This window comes from Amphiura filiformis, chromosome 17 (assembly GCF_039555335.1).
Source record: "Amphiura filiformis chromosome 17, Afil_fr2py, whole genome shotgun sequence".
NCBI classification, from domain to species: Eukaryota; Metazoa; Echinodermata; class Ophiuroidea; order Amphilepidida; family Amphiuridae; genus Amphiura; species Amphiura filiformis.
Window position 1 is genome coordinate 55218131 of NC_092644.1, and position 14844 is coordinate 55232974.

At 38.0% G+C, this 14844-nt stretch overlaps 1 protein-coding gene and 1 long non-coding RNA gene across 2 annotated transcripts; both read right to left on the reverse strand.

Moving 5' to 3' along the window:
* Positions 1–915: 915 nt before the first annotated feature.
* Positions 916–3196, reverse strand: LOC140138012 (uncharacterized). Its single transcript, XR_011856936.1, has 3 exons — positions 3076–3196; positions 2214–2490; positions 916–1584 (listed from the first exon to the last, which is right to left on the reverse strand). It is a non-coding gene; the product is annotated as an uncharacterized lncRNA (long non-coding RNA).
* A 3688-nt stretch (positions 3197–6884) lies between these two features.
* On the reverse strand, positions 6885–13559 carry LOC140137305 (uncharacterized). Its single transcript, XM_072158947.1, has 3 exons — positions 12308–13559; positions 7986–9573; positions 6885–7896 (listed from the first exon to the last, which is right to left on the reverse strand). Exons 1-3 carry the CDS (start codon positions 13557–13559, stop codon positions 6885–6887), a joined length of 3852 nt encoding a protein of 1283 aa, XP_072015048.1.
* Positions 13560–14844: the final 1285 nt, after the last annotated feature.

Below are 14844 nucleotides of genomic sequence, written 5' to 3' on the forward strand. Positions count from 1 at the left end.
CTTACGAATACATCATAATACATGACATGTGTAATGAAGTGTCCCTACCAATGGAAATTAATTGTCAAAAACTTTAAGCGGTACCCCAGGACACTATTATTACCCATATACGGATTCATTCAACAATTATTTATTATGTAAACCTGCTGATTAACTACTTGTATATCAAAATGAAGTGGTCAAAATCTTGCTAAAAGCATCAACAAATTTTGATCTAAGGTAATAGCATTTATTCATTTGGACGTACCATCTGAAAGGGATCTAAAAACTACCATTTTATTAATTCATTACCATAATAGCAAAATTTAAACCTATAAACTCAATATAGATATTGTTAAATCGCTCATGTTACCTACGAATACCCAGGTTTCTTCACCTTTTCATTGTATAAAGCGTTAGGTGTATGCGTATAATTCCTAATATTCTTAAAAACATATATCATACTCGTTCTTATACAATGTGTAAATCGATTCATACTCATTTGATAAATAAAATACAGAAACTGACCTAAACTTCATTTTCAAAAATAAACTAGCATAAATTGACTAAGATCATATTGATCGCGTTATAAAAATAAAACAAATATTTTCTGGTTGAGTTAGCATTTTCCTGACACCCTGTGGTCTACATTACACGAAAAAAGCGTTAATGGGAATATTCCATTTGTTTTAGGTTGATTAGTATTGCGATAGTGAAAGCATCCTAGTGGTATTCGTAGGTAACATTGGGTTTTGATATCACATTTACTATCACACGTCCTGGATTTATTTTTCAAGATTAGTAATGGCACTTTTGGTTCCTATAAGGCCAATATGTCATCAATCAATGGGCAAAAGGAAAAAATTGTGGAGACATTTTTATTTCGGACTTTTATTTTTGGCCCGTGGACACTTTTGGTTGGATTCGACCATATATCGATATTAATAAGTTTTTGAAATTTAAAAATTTTGTATATCATGATGTACTACATTCTTAGAGGGTAGGAAATAAAAATCATGAAGAACTTCAGGAAAACTCTTGCTATTTGCAAGCGCCTCTAAGGTACTGACGAAATTTTCTCCCATGAAAATGAAACATTTTTGTTTTTGGCTCTATCAGGGCTCATTAAAAAAATGAATGTTCTATTATACCTTAATGTGAACCTGTAATGCTAATGAACGATACAAACATGCTTATACACACTTTGTATTATACACTTCATATTGTCAAGGCACTAGCAGAGGTGACTTCTGACTTCTAACAGCATATGTCTGCTGGTACAATTATACCTGTATTAGAAATAAATGATTTTCACTTATACTTCCTTACTCTGTGCTGCATCCTGAATAATTCCTCATTTTTGTTCCAGTAGTTGTTGATCATGATGTTAAGTGGTAAGAAAGTTGACTGGGTGCAGATATAGAAGGCAATACGTAGACTCTTTTGAAGCAGTGTCACAATTGGATACATGTAGTCACGCATGACCATGGTGTAAATGACAAAGTCGACGACTGGCTTGATGACCTTACCACTGATGATGACAGTGTTGATGGTACGGAAGCATTACTAGGTGCCGCACTGGACAAGGGTATCGTAACGAAGGTCCTGTATCAGGAATATAAGTATCAGGAGTATAATGCGTATGCAATTTTGCACTTGTGGTACATTTACTTCTAAAGTATTTCCTATGGACTAAAGTACCATAGACTTCATAGTGGAATAGAGAGTAAAATTTAATTCTCTATATTTTGTTTCTATTTAAGTAAATTGTTTTAAACAACTCAATGTTCAAGTGTAAACCTATCAAGCTGACAGTATATGCCTAATGGTATATGCCTAATGGTGAGACCTCCTAATGACATGGTTTAAAAACCTATATTTCACAAACATTGATCAAAATTTGATTTCACTTTGTAAAGAATGAGTTATTAGTACCCAAGACATGCACAGATCAGTCTATGATTGTACATACCTATTGGGGTTTTGGAACTTTGTCTTTGCATATACCACTGAAAATATAGTTACTAATTTCTTGACATCCTCAACTTTATCATGTTCATTATTCTGGCCACTCTCATTGTACAATGGGCATTTGATTGCTCTTGATGAGATTATTGTAACAAGCTTCTATCTTATTAGTTCACCTTTCAACTGATGGCTTTAGATTTAGAGTTTTAGATGCGATTATCTTAACAGTTTGACCTTTGAACTGTAAAGTTGACTTTTAAACTTACTTGATCAGGTTAACCTTGGGCTCATTATTCTGGCAACTCTCGTAGTACAATGGGTATGTGATGGCTCTTTCATACATACAGCTCATGGGTGGACTTGTTGTTACGTTTGTGGAGGGTGTAGACAAACTGGCTGAAGAGTTGTGGAGTCTCCATCTGGATCTTCTTAAGGGATCCCTTGACGTGGTTTTGCAGAATCTTGATGGTGTAGGTTGGTTCGCTCTCTCATTTTTTTTTTATTTCTCATGCTCAAAGTGGAGACATGTGACACATTGGGATGCTGTGAATGAGCAATAATTTTAAGTAATTAAAAATTGTCTCAAGGTTATTGCACTTTCGTTACTGATAACTCGATATTTACTTGTCACCATCATGGATAATTTAGTCACAGTTGTAAACATTTTGTTTGTTAGTTTATATGAATTATTCTTTGATTTAAGTACCTCTAAATCGAACTCCCAATTCTCACCAGTCATCAAATACTGTAGATAGCTAAAGAACAGCTTATTTTGTAATTTAAAACCAGTTTGAATATTATATGTTAAATATAAATTATACATTGATATTCATTACAAGTCTGTTTTTTAATTGAAATGAATAGGCAGTTAGGTAAAATGATTAAAAACACTGATGGACTTCTAAAAGCATTTCTGCAGCTTGGATCAGTGATGATACCAAAGTTGAAGTTACCCCCCTAAAAAGTATGTAAAATTTTTGAATTTGGTTTTTAAAAAAAGTTTACATTATATTTTCTGATCCTGCAACATTAAAACTGCTAACAACTCCATTTTGCCAAAAATACGACTTGGGAATTTCTGCAGCTTAGGGCTTCAATTAGGCAACTTATTTAACCTGGTTTACTAACCTGTAGTCTTGTTAGGAGTGGTATCAGAGTCAACTTTGTGCTAACGTCACATTGCAGATTTGTAGTGGTGTTACTTCGCAGGGTTCTTGTTCCAATACACAAATTCAAACTTTATCCAATGAAGATCTATATGAATAAATAAATGGTTACGAATCGCAATGGTAAAGAAAGATTGAATTTTAAAAGGCCGCTAATTGCTCAAATTGCAATCAATATTAAAATGGTTACGAATTGCAATGGTATTGAGATTAAAAGGTTAATTATTCAAAATGCAAGTTCTGACATACATTTGTATAGACCAATTTTTAGCTGTACATCATAGAAACATGTTTTTATTTAATCAAAGTATTATAAATAGGAAAGCATAAAATGCTCCTAAATTTCCTTATTTCGGAGCATTAGTAACTACTTTTCTGTCATTAGACGTGTGTGTAGTGAAATAAAAGTACCATAATATTGGTACCTATTGTGAGCACCGAGGTGTTTTTTGTTTTGTTTGCAAAAGTTAAGTCTGACTTGGCTAAATTAAGTTTGATTAGGGCATAAGCTGGCATTATATACCAAAATGGTGCATATTTTAGGCAAATGCTACGCAATTTTGTAGTATTTTGAATGCAAAAAAAAAAATAAGTTGCTACATGAATTTTGAAATGTGTTGGTTTAAATTATGTCCTGAGTTTGTGTGTTTTCAGGCTGCGCATTATTTCCTTTTTGGGAGTAGTTTTACTGCATTTGGTTTTGTTATTTGAGAAATCCAGAAAAATATATTTATAAACAAAAAAATGTTCAAAAGATATATTTCATGAATACATTTTATTTACAAGCAATATGAAATCACTAAATGTCAGGACTGCAAAAAAATGAATCTATAATTGTTCAAAGAGGAAACAACATGTTTTTGTAGCGGAGCCATATACATTTTGCTGTTATCATTGGTTATATATTATTGAAAGAAATACCATTCACACATACCTCTGCTTGCCATCTTGGTGTGCTTGTTACCAGTTCAACATGTCATTAGGTTCAACATTTTTACCAGTGAGAAGGTACAACAGGATGGTCGTTCATTTACATGCAAATGCCATGTCATGTCATGAGTAGAAAGCTAAAACGTTTTTAAAATTTTTGATGGGTTATCTTGGAGAAACAGCACATTTACATTCATGAGTAGATATGATGCTGTTACATGCAATGATAAGTTTAGAAATATGTGTGAGATCTTAAAATCAGTCAATTTTATAAAGCTAAAATGCTTCAATTTTCTTGGGTTGTCTTGGAGCAATGATAAGTTTAGAAATATGTGTGAGACCTTAAAATCAGTAAATTTTATAAAGCTAAAATGCTTCAAATTTCGTGGGTTGTCTTGGAGCAATGATAAGTTTAGAAATTTGTGTGAGATCTTAAAATCAGTCAATTTTAGAAAGCTAAAATGCTTCAATTTTCTTGGGTTGTCTTGGAGCAATGATACGTTTAGAAATATGTGTGAGATCGTAAAATCAGTCAATTTTAGAAAGCTAAAATGCTTCAATTTTCTTGGGTTGTCTTGGAGCAATGATAAGTTTAGAAATATGTGTGAGATCTTAAAATCAGTCAATTTTAGAAAGCTAAAATGCTTCACTTTTCTTGGGTTGTCTTGGAGCAATGATAAGTTTAGAAATATGTACGAGATCTTAAAATCAGTCAATTTTAGAAAGCTAAATGCTTCAATTTTCTTGGGTTGTCTTGGAGCAATGATACGTTTAGAAATATGTGTGAGATCGTAAAATCAGTCAATTTTAGAAAGCTAAATGCTTCAATTTTCTTGGGTTGTCTTGGAGCAATGATACGTTTAGAAATATGTGTGAGATCGTAAAATCAGTCAATTTTAGAAAGCTAAAATGCTTCAATTTTCTTGGGTTGTCTTGGAGCAATGATACGTTTAGAAATATGTGTGAGATCTTAAAATCAGTCAATTTTAGAAAGCTAAATGCTTCAATCTTCTTGGGTTGTCTTGGAGCAATGATAAGTTTAGAAATATGTACGAGATCTTAAAATCAGTCAATTTTAGAAAGCTAAATGCTTCAATTTTCTTGGGTTGTCTTGGAGTAACAGCACTTTTTCTTTTATTTTTTGTAGAAGATGGATATTTTATAACTTCTCTCTAAATTTTTATGGCAACAGCAGTAGGTTCATGATAGCTATAATATGAGGATAATACATATGCTTTGTAGTGCTGTGGAGTTGGCTTAATATAGATATGGTCTAGTAGAGTGCCTTTGGCTGTGGTAGGCATATTGATCAGTTGGTTATATTGCTGAAGTGGTCGAATTGGAGCATTCTGTTTGAGATCATGATTGAAGTCTCCTAGGATGACAGTATAGTCAACATCTAGAATTGCAATTTGTGTGCATATGTTGGCAATAACTTCACTGAATGCAGCAGCATTTGTATTGATCGGCTTGTACACTGTTATAGCAAGTATTGATGGAGAACCAGCGGTTCTTACTGCTAAGACATCACATTCATTGACTTCGAGTGGTATTTGGTAGTACGTAATAGAGCTTCTGACATACATAGCAACACCTCGGCCTCTTGCTAAATCATGTGGTTTTGCAATGGCAACAAGGTGATAATTCGGGAGGTGATAGTTCACCAGATTGTGACTTGTATTGAGCCAAGTTTCTGAAAGACAGATTATGTCCGCTTTGTGGAATTCAAAGTTGCTTTGGAGGTCTTCATAATGCTTCGACAGGCTTTGAATATTGTGATGAGCAATTATGAAGTGCTTCTTCTGGTCTATGTGAAGTAGTGGGTTTGATTGAGACATATCACATGCAGACATTGTAGCTATATGCTGTGCAATTGTTTCATCACAAAAGATTTTTTGTGGATTATAGTCTTCGAGGAAGAGCCCACTGAGACTAGTAACACGGCTAAGTGCCACATAACCCATAGCTGCTCTTGCATTTTTGAGTGAAATGACTGCTTGTTCAGTAGTTTGACCTTGGACCTTGTGTATTGTTATGGCCCAGGCAAGTTTGAGAGGATATTGTTGGCGAATTACAGTAGAATTTGAACCGTATGGTACAAATGTAACCTTATGTGGCTTTATGGCAACACATTCATTGTGTGGTGGTGGCAGAGGGTTCTTTTGTCTTGCATTTGATCCAACCTTCACATGGTGAAAGTGGACATATACAGCAGTAGGTTGATTGTTTGCATCATTTGGTTGAATGGCTTTGATAGTGCCAGTGACTCCATTACAGAGACCATCAGACACATTCAAATTGGCAGTGAGCATGACTTTAGCTCCAACAGCAAGTTGTAATTCAGGCACCAAACTGGTATCTTCCGATTTGTATGGTTCTTTCTTGCGGTAACTTTGACCAGCTGCTTGTACAATATCTAGAGCCGTGACTGTTATTGCTGCATTTGGCAAAGATTCTAGCATGGATAAATTGTGCTTGTCCACATCTACATTGTATGCATACAAGTGCAAGGCTTCTGATGGTGGTTTGACATTGGCATCTGCATTAATAATGCGAGATTTCAGAATTTCATGATCTGTCTGATCTATTGGATCATCTCGTTTGTGTACACGGAGGCGATTTAGAAGCTGCGCAAACGTGAGGTCATCACGCTGACGCATAATTTCTGTGAGTTCCCAATGTTGGAAGTTTGTATTCCAAAGCTCTTGTAGAGGGTTCTTATCTGGCACACATAAAGGATTGCCTGCTTTCACAGGAGGAATTTGATAAAAATCCCCAACTGCTAGTACAGATACATTCCCAAAGTATGAGCTATTTGAGGCACGTTTTATTTGCTGTAGTCTACCATGGATGTATGTACCTGAGTTGTTTCTTACTGACCATTGAGATCTCATCTATGATGAGAATTTGAACGTGTTGAAGTTTAGATCTTAGTGTGTTTAGTGTGTCTTCGCACAGAGGTCTGTAGTTATTTGGAGCTTGTGTACTGTAATTGAAGGTTGAACATATTGTTTGTCCTTCTATGTTGAAGGCAGCAGTGCCCATGTGTGCGACAACTAGCACTGTTGTATCATCAGGTGATTCAGTGAGTGGTGCAAAAAGCTTTTGAGCATGATATCTTATACATTTGATGACGTGTGATTTGCCAGTACCTGCTCCTCCGGAGAGGAATATACGAAAAGGTTCTGGATTTTCGCCGTTTGCTTTCTTGATACACCACTGGTGTACATGTTTGAACAATTGCTGCTGTTTGTCATTGAGAGTTCTAAGCATGGCTGTGATTTGATCATTTGTGAGCCCTGGAATACAGGTCTCCACAGACATTGGGTATGTGGCTTGATTTGAAGCATGTGCTATGTTTGGCTGCAATTCTGGAATTTCTATTTGATCAAACTCATCATCAGAATCTAGGCGATTCTTGTTTTGGAGATCATCAAGACGTTGTTGTTCTGCTTGTGGTGCCAAAGCAGCCCATGCATCTTGCAAGTTTCCTGCTTCTTGCATGGCTTGCCAGGCTTCATCGAGTTGCTCATTTGCAGTTTCATATTGTGCCATGTTTTCAGTGACAATTTCACGGACAGATTTTCTGCCATTCTTTGTATCTACGCTACCAGTCATATAATATGACTGATAGGTCTCAAATTGAGCAGGCTTGAGCCTGATATCACGGTGTGGCAAGTATAGTCTTATGATATTCATATAGTACCTCTCTGGGTCCTTTTTCAATTGTACCTTTGGATAGCGAATAATGGCAGGTCTCTGTTTGCGTTCCTTAAGAACACCTAGATCATCCTGTAGTTCATATTCGTTTGTGCTGTCATTATCATCATGTTTCTTTGATTGCATATGATATCTGGAAGCAAATGTTGCCAAGCAAACATCACTGAATTTGGATGTTTGAGGTCTTGCGTAGTATTTGTCAAGCATATTTGGCATCCATACTTGGTCATTTTCAGACATATTTTCAGACTTTCCAGTGGCAGTGAGATTCTTTGTCCATTTGGATCTGTTTGGATAAATATGACTTTTCTTGTGGATTTTTTCAGAGGCATACTACAGACTCTGTAGATGCATTCCATGACTGGTACTTCTCGATGTGTCAAGTACACACTTCCGAGCTTTTGAAGTTCAGTGATTGCCTCACTGTTTCCTTCTCTAGCTTCTTTTGATGCATTTTTGAGCAGATCGCCCATTTCACGTTCTGCTTTGCTAATATAAGACACAATGTACATTGTGCAACTGTAAGCATCCAAAACATATTGGATATCCATATTGCCATTCCATGCACGTAATAGATGTGGGTTATAGTTGTTAATCCAGACATCATTAGGCTTTCGTTTTAGGTACACAGTTGTTGATTTAGAAAGTAACTCAAGAGATTCTTCCAGTTCTTTCTGCGAGATATTTGCTGCATTGAGGAGTTGAGTAGTGCTGTTAAATTCAGTTTCAGGGTCTGAAAGAACATTCCAGACTTCCTTGAGTTTTTCTTTGGTTGTTTCTACAGAACTTTGGGATTCATCAGGAAGATTTGGTCTGCAAATCAATGTCCGTTCAGTTGGTGGCTTGGGAAAGTTAAATCGGCATATTTTGCCAGTTTTCCTGCATGATTTAGTGTGATTTTTGCTGTGAGTTTGTACACTGGTTACAATTTCATGAAGCTCTGGATCACTTTCAGGAGGTAAATTACATGCGACGTATTCGTCGATGAATTCTACCAGTTTTTTATCATTATCTTGGTCTAATTTGGGAGCATCCTCCACCCATGCCAGCATGTGGATGTGAGGCCAGCCTCTCTGTTGGAATTCAGTACGGTAGAAATAATCTACTACTTTGCCAATTGGTTTAGCTTCAGATTGGATTACTTGTGTGATCAGGTTTAGGACTCTTTGCTGAAACATCCTGGTAGCACATACAGGATCTTTCATTATGTTTTCGCAGTGTTCATCCCAGGTCATATTTTTGTGTTCTTCAGATGTCATTGGTGGTTTGCCGTGTAATTCACGGATGGCATTGTCAATTTCACACCACCTTCGATCGGCAGCACTGAAAGTGACAAACCAAGTTGGTATTCCAATTTGGCGTATCATTGCAAATAGATCTTTGAGGGTTCTCTCCCAGTAAGCTGGGGTGCCCCTTATTTGAGCCATATATCGATAGCCGTCATCTCTGTGTAATAATTGCTTCACTTGTGCTGGGTTTGTCAGCATAGGTGGTGTGATATCTCTGCCATTGGTAGTCTTTGTGTGTCCTTGTCTCATTGCTATAGAGATTTTAGACATTATCTGATTCAGTTCTGTTGCATATTGAGCAAAGAATATATATTGTGGATCACTTGCAAAGCGGTTATCGCTAGAAAACAGCCTTGCATTGAAGTATCTACAAGGTGAAACTTTTGGCTTTCTTTCTTCATTGTAAGTGTTTTGTCCATTTGGAAATTGTACGGGAAACGATTCAGCTTCCATATTCAGTACTCCAAGAGGTCTATTGCCTTCTGCAGGCGCAAGACACAGTATTGAGTCATCAGTGTGATCTGCAATGTATTGAGCAAAATAGAAAGAACCACAGCCAAGTGTGTTTTGGGATATAATCCAATAAATGAAAGAGTGATGACTGTAAGACTGCAAGGACATCCTTTAAATATATCTATCATACAAGTGTATGCACCAACATCAGATGCATCAGAGAGTGAGATGACAGACTTCTATGAGATGGTACAAGGAGTTATGGATAGTATACCTAGAAGAGACTTACTCATCGTACTGGGGGATTGGAATGCTAAGATTGGCAAAATGAAGGAGAAAACTGGGTGTATAGGCCAATATGGACTTGGGATCAGAAATGAACGTGGAGACAGACTGGAGGAATTTTGTGAAGCTAATAACCTAGTCATTGGGAACACGTTATTTCAGCATCATCCACGGAGACTGTGGACTTGGATGAGCCCAGGAGATAGAACAAGAAACCAGATCGATTACATCATGGTCAGGAAGAGGTGGAGAACATCACTCCAAAATGTCAGGACACGACCAGGCGCTGACTGTGGTAGTGACCATCAGCTACTTGTAGCCAAAGTAAAACTAAAACTGAGAGCTAAGAGAGACAATGCACCACCTACCAGGTATGATGTTGACAACATTCCCACTCAATATTCAGTAGATGTGAAGAAAAGGTTTGATGAGTTACTGAAAGTTAATGAAGAGGAGCAGACCCCAAATGAATTGTGGGAAGACATGAAAGAAGCAGTCCAGAGCACAGCAAAGAAGTACATCCCTAGAAAGATGAAACGGAAACAGCCGTGGATCTCTCAGCAGACCTTAAACCTAGCTGATGACAGGAAGAGAGCAAAGGCAGATGGAGGAAAGGAAGAATGGGCACGCTTAAACAAAGAGGTCTCCAAAAGTGTTAAGGAGGACAAAAGAAACTACATCGAAAGGAAGTGTGTGGAAATGGAAAGATGTAAGGGTGACTCAAAAATAGCTTTTGGTATTGCCAAAGAACTTACCAAGAAGTGGACCCCAGGATGGATGTTATAAATGATGAGAAAGGTAACACTCTTACCGAAAGTGTAGACATCAAAAGGCGATGGGTTCAGTATAGTTCCCAGCTGTTTGAGGCACAAGATGACAAGGTGTATGTACAGTGTGAAACGAGTGAGGAAGAACCTCCACCATTGAGATCTGAAGTTGAGCTTGCCATGGAACAAATGAAAATGCTAAGTCACCTGGCATTGATAATGTAGCTTCTGAGTTGTGGAAGGCAACTGGGAAAGAAGGATAGACCTAATGTGGCGTCTATGTGGTATCATCTGGAAAAAGAAGAAATGGCCGAGAGACTGGTGCAGGGCAGTATTTATTCCACTGCCAAAGAAGGGAAATTTGAAAGAGTGTGCCAATCACCGGACCATCAGCCTGATTTGTCATGCAAGTAAAGTGCTTCTGAAGATCATCATCAAGAGAATGAAGAACAAAATGGAGCAGGAAATATCTGATGAGCAGGCAGGATTTCGTGAAGGAAGGGGTACTAGGGACCAAATTGTCAATATCAGGAATGTGATTGAGAAATGCAGAGAGCATAGACTTCCTCTTTACATGTGCTTCATAGATTACAGTAAAGCTTTTGACTGTGTTAGCCACCCTCAGATGTGGGAAACTATGAAAAAGATGGGTTTTCCAAGTCATCTTGTGGATCTGATCAGCTGCTTATATGAAGACCAAGAATCGGCAGTCAGAACAAGTAGTGGAGACACAGATTGGTTCAAGATTGGAAGAGGCTTACGACAGGGCTGTGTGCTATCACCAAACCTATTTAACATCTACTCTGAAGACATAATGAGAACAGCTTTGGAGGGGTTTGAAGGTGGAGTGAAGTTTGGCGGTACAAGAATTACTAACCTGAGGTACGCCGATGATACCACTCTTATTTGTAGCAGCAGAGTAGAGCTGATTGATCTTTTGAAGCGCATCAAAGAGGCCAGTGAAGAAAAACACCTTCTCCTGAACACAAAGAAGACAAAAATAATGGTTGTAGACAGAGAGAAAAAGTGATGAGTTTGTGATAGATGGACAACAGATTGAGGAGGTGAAGCAATTTGAATATCTGGGTTCAATGATTAACAACAGTGGTGACAGCACAACTGAAATTAAGAGAAGACTGGCTATTGCAAGGACAACTGTGCAGGGCATGTCAAGCATATGGAAAAGCAGAGGCCTATCCATTGACCTCAAGGTACGCCTACTTCGTGCAACTGTGTTTTCCATTGCCACTTATGGATGCGAGTCTTGGGCTATGACCAAGAATGATAGGAAAAGAGTAGATGCTTTTGAGATGTGGTGTTACAGGAGGCTTCTACGAGTGACATGGAAAGACAGGAGAACAAATTCCTGGATCCTTGACAAGATTGGTACAAGTCTAACCATCAGAAGCGGCATAATGGAGAGAAAGCTGAAGTACTTTGGCCATATTGTCAGGAAACATGGAGGTGTAGAAAAACAGATTTTGCAAGGGGCCATGGAAGGCAAACGAGGAAGAGGACGTCCACCAACATCTTGGACTAATGACGTGAAGCTGGTTTCTAACCAGGGAATGCAAGGTGCAACACACTTGGCATCGGATCGAGTGAGATGGCGTACTCTTGTGAAGACCACAGCAGCGCTACACAGCGCCACCTGACACAGAGAGAGAGAGAGCAAAATCAACTGGTTGCAAGAATGAGTCAAGTGGTGCAGATGTGTTAGTGACATCATCATTTGGAACAGTTTCATTACTGTCTTCAGTGTCTGTTTCAGCTTCTGTATCAGCATTATATGCAGATTCTGAGTGAGATGAGTCTTCCTCATTGTCTGGAAGTAATTCATTGATTGTATTAGTTGCTACTATTGGATCATTAGTTCTTTCTAGTTCATCATTATGATCAATTTCTATCTCCTCAAAGATAGGATTGATGTCTTTAAGGATATTGAGTGCTGATCTTACTTTGGCAGGAGTAACATGTTGATACAAGTGGTGGCCTTTGTAATCCAATTTGCGCTTCAATTTGACTCTTATCAGAGATTCATCATTAGGAAGTCTTGGAAGTGATTTGGCTGTTTTGTCAATGTCAGCTTTCACACATACAACTTGACCATGGATCCCCTTCTGACATCCCTTAATCAAAGGGATTAATTTCATGAAGGGAATCACAGGAGATATTAAGTGTCTTTCCAGTGTATTTAATTGAGATAGTTCTGGAGGTTGTGGTGCCAGTGCTAGCTTGTTTGCTTCTGCTAAACGTGGCAGAATACCTTTCTTGATGTTCTCATTACATGTTTTACAAATCCATGCATCTTCAGGCAATTCTGAAAATGTAGTATTGGGTAGCATTGCTTGAAGCAGACTTTCTCTGGGATATTTAGTTTTCTTGAAAGGCAAAACCTGAGTTCTAAACCACAGGCGTTTGCATATAATGCAAGTATAAGTGGGTTTTTGTGTCATACATTGGCGTTTGAAATTTCTGATAACTTGATGGATATTTGCTCTTGCAGCAGATCTCTTCTGCATTACATTAGTGATTTGTTTGGATTTATTTGCTGGTTTTTTATAATTCTGACGCATACTGTCAAGTTTTTGTGCTCTTGTCTCAGGATTTTGGTATTCAGACTGCTTTTTCTGCAGAATCTTCGTGTGTGTTTCTGGTTTTTGATACTTGGACCGCATTTGTTGCAGCTTTTTCATTCTTGTTTTTGGTTGTTGGTAGTCAGACTGCTTTTTCTGCAGAATCTTCGTGTGTGTTTCTGGTTTTTGATACTTGGACCGCATTTGTTGCAGCTTTTTCATTCTTGTTTTTGGTTGTTGGTAGTCAGACTGCTTTTTCTGCAGAATCTTCTTGTGCGTTTCTGGTTTTTGATACTTGGACCGCATTTGTTGCAGCTTTTTCATTCTTGTTTTTGGTTGTTGGTAGTCAGACTGCTTTTTCTGCAGAATCTTCTTGTGTGTGTCTGGTTTTTGATACTCGGACCGCATTTGTTGCAGCTTCTTCATTCTTTTTTTTGGTTGTTGGTAGCATTCATTCCTTTTCTTTATAATCTCAGATTTATTGCTTCTATAATAGCCTTGATAGTATTGTCGTTGTGATGCCTGCTTGTCTTGTTTCGTTGACTCAGGTAAATTTGCATACCATTTTTGGAATCGGGTTTGTTCTTTTTCTTGGCGGAAATGTGTATCATTTGACCATGAAGAGCAACCAGGCTGTTCTATTTGAGCAGCATCTTGGTTACTTGTTTGACTGTAATTTTGAGTAGTACATAAATGTATACTACAATTTTGAGTGATATGAGTAGTATCTTGACCGTTATTTTGTGTCACATTTGGACAAACATTCTGAGTAGCACATTGGCTAGTATTTTGGGAGTATTGAGTAGCATCAGGACTAGTAGTATGGGTAGCATGAAGGCTAGAGTCATGGGTAGCACAAAGGCTAGAGTCATGGGTAGCACTAGGGCTAGAAGTATGGGCATCACAAAGGCTAGAAGTATGGGTAGCACGAAGGCTAGAGTCATGAGTAGCACAAATGCTATTAGTATGGGTAGCACAAAGGCTGGAAGTATGGGTAGCACAAAGGCTAGAGCCATGGGTAGCACAAAGGCTACAGTCATGAGTAGCACAAAGGCTAGATTCATGGGCAGCACAAAGGCTAGGGTCATGGGCAGCACAAAGGCTAGATTCATTGGTAGCACAAAGGCTACAGTCATTGGTAGCACAAAGGCTAGATTCATTGGTAGCACAAAGGCTAGAGTCGTGGGTAGCATCATGGCTAGAGTCATTGGTAGCACAAAGACTAGAGTCATTGGTAGCACAAAGGCTAGAGTCATTGGTAGCACAAAGGCTAGAGTCATTGGTAGCACAAAGGCTAGAGTCATTGGTAGCACAAAGGCTAGAGTCATTGGTAGCACAAAGGCTAGAGTCATTGGTAGCACAAAGGCTAGGGTCATTGTTAGCATTATGGCTAGAGTCATTGGTAGCACAAAGGCTAGAGTCATTGGTAGCACAAAGGCTAGGGTCATTGGTAGCATTATGGCTAGAGTCATTGGTAGCACAAAGGCTAGTATTATGGGTAGCACGAAGGCTAGGGTTATTGGAAGCACAAAGGCTAGTATGATGGGTAGCACAAAGGCTAGTAGTTGGAGACTCCTGTCTTTTCTTGTCCAACTCTTTCTGCCTCTTCTCCTCCTGTCTCTTCTCTCTTCTTTGTTCTTTTCTTTTTCGATTTTTTGAAGGCATTATCTTTTCAAATGGAAAAATAAAGAAAATAAACCAAATTTGCATT